Source organism: Tachysurus vachellii, chromosome 8 (genome assembly GCF_030014155.1).
Source record: "Tachysurus vachellii isolate PV-2020 chromosome 8, HZAU_Pvac_v1, whole genome shotgun sequence".
Lineage (NCBI taxonomy): Eukaryota > Metazoa > Chordata > Actinopteri > Siluriformes > Bagridae > Tachysurus > Tachysurus vachellii.
The window spans coordinates 1077501-1085000 of NC_083467.1; the positions used below are offsets into that span (position 1 = coordinate 1077501).

A 7500-nucleotide genomic window follows, 5' to 3' on the forward strand; every position below is an offset into this window, starting at 1 on the left:
TACCTTCTCTTTTAGTTAAGAATAAACTGATTCACACACAGATTTGATCAAGAAGTTCCACGCTTATTTGTTGAGATATTATGTGAATGTGTTTACCAGTGGAAACTGTAAGTATTATTTATATATTGTATTTTGGCATGAAGAGGCCGAGTATTTAATGTAATGTCAACTGTGTGTGTGTGTGTGTGTGTGTGTGTGTGTGTGTGTGTGTGTGTAAGGATTACCCTGTTTCAAAAGCCGTCATATTGTATTTATTTGAATTGTGTGTGTAAGTAAGTAAGACATGGACTTTTTTATTTTACAAAACATTTGAGCTTTTCTGTCTGACATTAAAATGTTGTCTAAAGCATAACTATGTAGTGGAAATGTATTTGTGTGGTTTCTTCATTCCAACAACGGAAAATCCCAGTTTAAAGAGATCAGAGCCCTTATAGTCATCATGGGAGTCAGACTTAAAGAACTACTACTGCACAGCTGCTCCAGATCCCATCTGCACATCTGTAATTCTTTAACTGTGTTTGCTCGGTTGTGCTGACTTCAAATATCCCGTCAGAAGACAGAAAGCATTTAAAAGTTAGATCAATAATCAGTGCGAAACGCATATCCCAGCTTGGTAAGAAGCTGGTGTTGGACATGATACAGTGCCCCTAGAGCAGTGAAGGTTAAGGGCCCAACATTGGCAGCTTGCTGATGCTGGGACTCGAACCCCTAACCTTCTGATCAGTAACCCAGACCCTACCATAATTCCAGACGAGTTAGTTTAACGACTGTTTCTTTTTCTTCATATTGGTATCAAATACATAAAAACTCTCAAGAAACTTAAGATCATTCAGTGAAGCTCCCTGCCAAAAGGAGACAACATTACACCGAACCACAGTCCATGGGACCACAGAATCTCAAATGTTTCAGCTCTTTCTCAAATCCAAAGCTTTTTAAATGCTTAGACGTGTCCTTAAATAATATCTGAGGAGAGTTTTACTGTACCTCTTTCATACATCCTTCCATCTCCAACACCAACACACAGTCTAGCACCAATGCATTCTCTCCCACTGTCTCGCAGGTCTAGCTGTTGCTATGGCGACCAGTGCTGTGCCTAGCGACAACCTCCCCACCTATAAGCTGGTGGTGGTGGGTGATGGCGGTGTAGGAAAGAGCGCACTCACCATCCAGTTCTTCCAGAAAATCTTCGTTCCAGACTACGACCCAACTATCGAGGACTCGTACCTGAAGCACACCGAGATCGATGGCCAGTGGGCGATTCTGGACGGTAAGATCGCCAACTCTTAAGAGTCCAAATAATTATCCTGGATAAGAGATTTGTTTTTCTGTGCACATCCATGTGTAAAAATAACAGCTATATTTAGCACATTAATCATTTGAAATCAGTCACCTGTTTCTTTTTTATACAAAAAAAATCTTACACACTGCTGCGACAGATCCAGGATAAGCCAGTTATACAGTTATCCAATTAGCCAATCATACGGCAGCATCACAATGCATCAGGAAATCACACTGATCTCCGAGTGTGAGTTTAACAACAGCATGTTTGTTGTTGCCAGACGAGCTGGTTTGAGTATCTCAGAAACTCCTGATATACTGAGATTTTCACACACAGCAGCCTCTAACGTTTAAACAGGACAAAAACATGCGTGGAGCGTCTGCAGTGTAAAACACCTTATTAATGAGATCGATCAGACGACAATAAATGGACTGGTCTGAGCTGACAGGAAGAGACTTTCCTGCTTCTCTTGCTCCTCTTCTGACCTCCACTGACCTACATTCATTCATTCATTCATCTTCTACCGCTTATCCGAACTACCTCGGGTCACGGGGAGCCTGTGCCTATCTCAGGCGTCATCGGGCATCAAGGCAGGATACACCCTGGACGGAGTGCCAACCCATCACAGGGCACACACACACACACACACACACACACACTCTCATTCACTTACACAATCACACACTCGGACAATTTTCCAGAGATGCCAATCAACCTACCATGCATGTCTTTGGACCGGGGGAGGAAACCGGAGTACCCGGAGGAAACCCCCGAGGCACGGGGAGAACATGCAAACTCCACACACACAAGGTGGAGGCGGGAATCGAACCCCGACCCTGGAGGTGTGAGGCGAACGTGCTAAGCACTAAGCCACCGTGACCCCCCCACTGACCTACAGAGAGTGTAAAAGGTCAATAACACTAATAAGAAATGTGGATAGTTATGAGAGGAACTAAATGTGAGCCGTCTGACCAGGAGTTTAAACAGTTAACGTTTAATGCTAGTAGAAGATTTATTTTGAACTCCAGATCTTCCAGAAAACAGCTGTTTCACAGCTGCAATGCAACCCTACATTCACACTGACGTGCGACAAGCTGCTTGCGTCGCTTATCGTTTGTATTCTGTGACCATTGAAGGAGCGCTAGCTTTTTTAGCTCTGAAAGCGTAGCGGGAAATTTGTTCTTTAGCATACGTTACATGCCATATTTTGTGTTAGCTTTGTTAGCAGTGCATGCTAACTCTATTAGCATTCTCTCATCAGAGGCACCATCATATATCTATAATATCTATTTATTTCTTCTTCTAACTATTAAAACTCATAGTAGGTCATGAAATGGTCAAGGTTTGATTTATGCTAGGCTTCATGTTAGCTTTGAGTTATGCCAGGTTTCTTGTTAGCTATTAGCAGTGCAAACAAACTGTGTTTATAACAAGATTGTTAATATAACCGTGTTAATATAACCGTGTTGATTCAAACAAAGTCAGTTTAGTGTATTTAAAGTCCTAACTCAGTTTAAACTAAATGATATTGTACTGTAGAATTTTACACTATAACACAGATCGATTTTAATGTTTCTGCAGCACAAATGATCCGAACGTTTCTATACCATGAGCCACCGTGTTTATTTATGTATTTATTATTTTTCCTTAGTACTGGACACAGCAGGCCAGGAGGAGTTCAGCGCCATGCGTGAGCAGTATATGAGGACCGGAGACGGCTTCCTCATCGTGTTCTCTGTCACAGACAAGGCCAGCTTCGAGCACGTCGATCGATTTCACCAGCTCATCCTCAGGGTGAAGGATCGGTGAGCGTGCTGCACACGTTTTCTCCACTGAGACCTTTACGCCTGAAACTAGAGCATCTCGCAGCTTGTCGCTTTCATGTTGTGTTGTTTCCAGTGTGTCGTGAAATCTTCCTCTTTCTTACAGAGAGTCCTTTCCTATGATCCTCGTAGCTAATAAAGTGGACTTGGTTCATTTGAGGAAGGTGACGAATGAACAGGGCTGTGAGATGGCTGACAAACACAATGTAGGTTTCAGCGTATTTTCAACTTTTATCTTTATAGTTTTAACCCTTTAACTCTTTACTGAAAGTCCGAAGGCAAGTCTTGTGACGTTATATCAGGGGTTTCTTCTTTTGGTCTTGGGGTAAATAATAAAATCTTAAAGGAAACCTCTGACATGTTCTGTATCATTAAATAACCGCTTTGTTCTGGTCATGTGACCAGATTTGTTCATGTAACTTATACTTTAAATATGCTAACGAAGGTGTTAAACGATTTCCTTTCAACGTCGCCGATTACAGCCATGATCGACTCTCTGCTTTTTTATTTGGAAGCAGGATTATGAATGACATTTACTGTAAAAGTAAATATACCGTATATAGAATACACGTCTGTCTCGTGGCTCCAATTCCGAAAGTCAGAGCTCGCTCTAGGATTTCTCAAAGGCTTTGGAGTTCTTTATAACACGCCTCCATCTCTAACGCTGCTACAGCTTCTGTCTTTAATTAGAAAATGATGAGCAAGTCTCAATTCGTTGGCAAACATGAAAGCGAGACAGGAAGAGAGCTATCTGGAGAGCTTTTCTCCCTGAGGCTGAAGACCAGTGCTATTGGCAGACGCAGAGTCAGTGGCTTATTTTAGTGTGTGTGGTGAATTGCAGGCTCCTGTGTTGACTCACCCCTAAAAACAGCCTGTGATTAAGTCCCTGTTTGCCTGCGTGATGAGCTAATCGTTGATGGCCAATATTTTCAGCTGTTTTATTTATAGATGGAGTGAGTGAGTGAGTGAGTGAGTGAGTCATCGAGAATGGACTTCAGAGCATGCAGTCATTTTTTTTTAAACCTTTCATTCACAAAACAGATCACTTACATTGAGACGAGCGCTAAGGATCCACCAATGAACGTGGACAAAGCCTTTCATGAGCTGGTCCGAGTAATTAGGTAGGTAAACGCTCCAAGATCTACCTATTATTCAAAAACACTGCAAGTATTTCTCCATGGTTGCCAGATATTTTCAGAAATAGATGCATGTTTTATGTGGGGTTTTTTTCAGTAGTATCTAGAACAGGATGATTGTTTGTATGTATTATGGATATATAGAGGAACTTAAGATATTTCAGTCTACATCTTCTGATTGTTTCAGGTTTAAAGTTAAGTGCTTGGTGTTTAAAGACAGTTCTCTAGATTCAATCTAATCCACAAAGAGATGATGTAGATGAAAACTTTCATTTTTACTAAGCAGAAGCCACATCCGAGTCTATGAAAAGCTGAGATAAACTGATTAAACAGGTGGAATCTGGTGTGCTCTGGTTTTAAAGAGAAGCTGACCAACTATCCATCTGCTACATTTACATCTCAAAATATTCAACATTTTATATTATAACATAATACATTAACATTATATATAAGAGATTAGCAGTGACTCTGATTAAGATGTCGTCCATCCTCTGATGCTCAGCCTTTGGCGTTCCGTAGCTTTTTTCTAATTGATTTTATCTTAAACCGATAATTTCATCATGGCATATCGTGGTTATGTCACAGAAAAATCAACGACAACGGCGAACATTTCCACGAGCAAAAATCTAAATAAATCTGACAACAAAATGAGAATTACTGACACATTCACCTTCATTCACAGCTCTCATGAAAGGTTTTAATAGTCTGAGGTTAGATCGCTTGTTTTTAATGACCACATGACTATAATAAAAAAATATATATAACAGATGGATCATTGGGAAAGTGCTGCACACTGGACGTGACCGAATGGTACTAGTTAACACTACTGAAAAAAGCCTTTAGCCAACCATAGTTTAGATTAGTTTAGTCTAGTTTAGTTGTAACTGTTTGGTGTAATATCAGTAATTCAGAACATTGGACCTACTGTTGGAATTTCCTCTTTGCTCTATAAGGAACTAGTTGAGCTCAGTGCAGGAATGTCTGGCAGAACTGAAAGGGAAATTTATCTTACTGCAACCACCATCATTTCCTTACCCTCTCTCTCTCACCCTGTTATCTTTCTACTCCATCTTCTTATTTCCCTTTCCTTTCTGACTTCCTGCTTTCACTCTTAGACAACAAGTACCGGAGAGGAATCTGAAGAAAAAGAAGAAGATGAAATGGCGAGGTGACCGAGCCGCCGTTTCTCCAAAACTCCGCTGCACTATATTATGACCTCCTGCTCGATAATCTCACGGTCTCACAGAGCTGCGATTGGCAGGAAATAAAAAACAGCAGGGCCACGGAGAAGCCGACGAGACGTATTAAACCGCTGACAAAGGCGCAGCTGATTTGCACAGGCGCAGAGACGAGTGGAGATGAGGATATCGGCGTGCGCTCATTCAGTCCTGTTCTTCACACGGTTGTCACAAGCATAAAGGTGTTCAGTGCTGCCTTCCAGGTGCTCAGTGGGAGTGGACAGTGTTTTGCCTTATCGCTTTGCGTCTCTGTACTGATACGAAGTGTTAAGTTGTAGCTCGGCCAAAGAAAAAGCCAGTCATTAGCACTGAAGTTTGCTAATGCTGAATTGGGAATTTGGGATACCTCCTAAACATGGCCTTTACTGTTAAGCACAAATGTACACGTTTGACTGAAATTGACCTTTTTTTGCACTTTGATATTTGATATCGCACAAATATCATATCATGGGGTTAACGTATTAAAGTCATTAAAGCATTCGCTGCCTTTGCTAAAGGCTTTAGTTGTAACGGCTAAAAAAAAATAAGTCATATGAATTATGTTGCACTCATATAAGCTGCTCATTCAGTTTTATTTTTTATGCAATTCTTATTCAATTTGATCTCTTTTACTGTAACACTTTACATATAGTACATGGATAATCATGCAGCTAAATCAATGCTGACTTAAGCATAAACTAACGATGAGTTAACCTGAACTACGACGTGAGTCTGATGGATTCACACATGAATAACCGCCACCTTGTTAATCTAAGTTTCTTACTTGATGCATTAAAGGTGCGGTGTACGATGTTTGAAAGCCAATGTTGACATATAAAATCACCAAAACAAACACGCCCCTAACCCAAATGGGTCCCACCCCTTTATCGATAGCTCCGCCCACACGTACATACGTAACCCAGGCAACTAATGGAAAGAAATGTGTCTTTATCATAGCTGAAGTGAAGAACAATACGATTGTAGATAAACAAACAAGCAAAAATGACACACAAGCATAATCATGTAAAGGACAAAGACATATATTAGTTCTGTGTAACAAAACAAAACCAACGTTACTCACCTATCGAGAAGGAAAAAAGCGCCTCGGCGTCTTAAGTAAAGTTGGTCACATATTCACAGATTGGAGTTTCCCGAGTCAATAACTCCTGAGCTAAACGCTGTTACTACACAAAACACGGTTGTAGCTGCGTCTCTACATTACTACGATAGAAAAGAGGTGTTATTTGTGTAGTAACAGCGTTTAGCTCAGGAGTTATTGACTCAGGAAACTCCAATCTGTGAATATGTGACCAACTTCCTGCTCCTTCAGTTCTCTCCAGCGCTGGAAAGCTGATCCTATATTAACACGTCCTACTTCTTACCTTATCGTAAGTCTTTCTTCTCTTTCTTTCTTTGTTTTTATCCTCCATGTCAATGTTAAAACAACTTTCTGCTAATGTCACACATGCGCACTGAACACTCTCTCCACCACATATTGACAAGACATGCCCCTTTCTGCTCATTGGCTACACGTTTGTTTTGTTTGTCAGCCCGACTCAGTTTTCTGAAGCATTTCTCAAACAACGGAGACCCCACCTTTAATGAATACCCACAGTACTGCTCAGAGGTTTTGTCTCACTGGTTAGAAGCAGTTTGTTCTGTTCTCTGAAGGGATTAGAAAACCACAGCATGGTGAGAGAAGATAAATAGATCTTTCTTCCTGTCCATTTTTAAACCTATAAACAAATCCAACTCCTGATGCTCCAGATACTAAAGTAACCTAAAGAAGGCAGCTTTTATTTCTCCCTTAATCAGTACAACAGTTTTCAGCTGCGAAAGCACAATTACTATAGAGTTTACTATTAATCAGTTAGTTTTGGATTAGCAAACAGATCATGAGACCGAACCAGAGGACTGATGGTTGCTGATGACGGGCTTCTGTGGGACAAAGTAGATCTTTCTATCTTCTACTTTCTTTCCTTATTCATTTTATGTTTCTGTTTCTTGCATAAAAACGGATTTCTTTGGAAAACTATGATTTACAA

The 7500-nt window shown here is 40.6% G+C and overlaps 1 protein-coding gene across 2 annotated transcripts in view; it reads left to right on the forward strand.

The window, feature by feature from the left end:
• mrasa (muscle RAS oncogene homolog a) overlaps positions 1 to 6003 on the forward strand; it is a 9242-nt gene extending 3239 nt beyond the window's left edge. The window contains exons 1-6 of one of the 2 annotated variants that reach the window (XM_060875674.1): positions 1 to 107; positions 1061 to 1267; positions 2931 to 3084; positions 3209 to 3308; positions 4144 to 4223; positions 5354 to 6003. The exon at positions 1 to 107 is cut by the window's left edge and continues 41 nt beyond it. In XM_060875674.1, coding sequence (XP_060731657.1) covers positions 1075 to 1267; positions 2931 to 3084; positions 3209 to 3308; positions 4144 to 4223; positions 5354 to 5453 — 627 coding nt within the window. In that variant the 5' untranslated portion in view covers positions 1 to 107; positions 1061 to 1074 and the 3' untranslated portion in view covers positions 5454 to 6003. The remainder of the gene's footprint in view (positions 108 to 1060; positions 1268 to 2930; positions 3085 to 3208; positions 3309 to 4143; positions 4224 to 5353) is intronic. The other variant, XM_060875673.1, reaches the window with a different exon arrangement.
• Positions 6004 to 7500: the final 1497 nt, after the last annotated feature.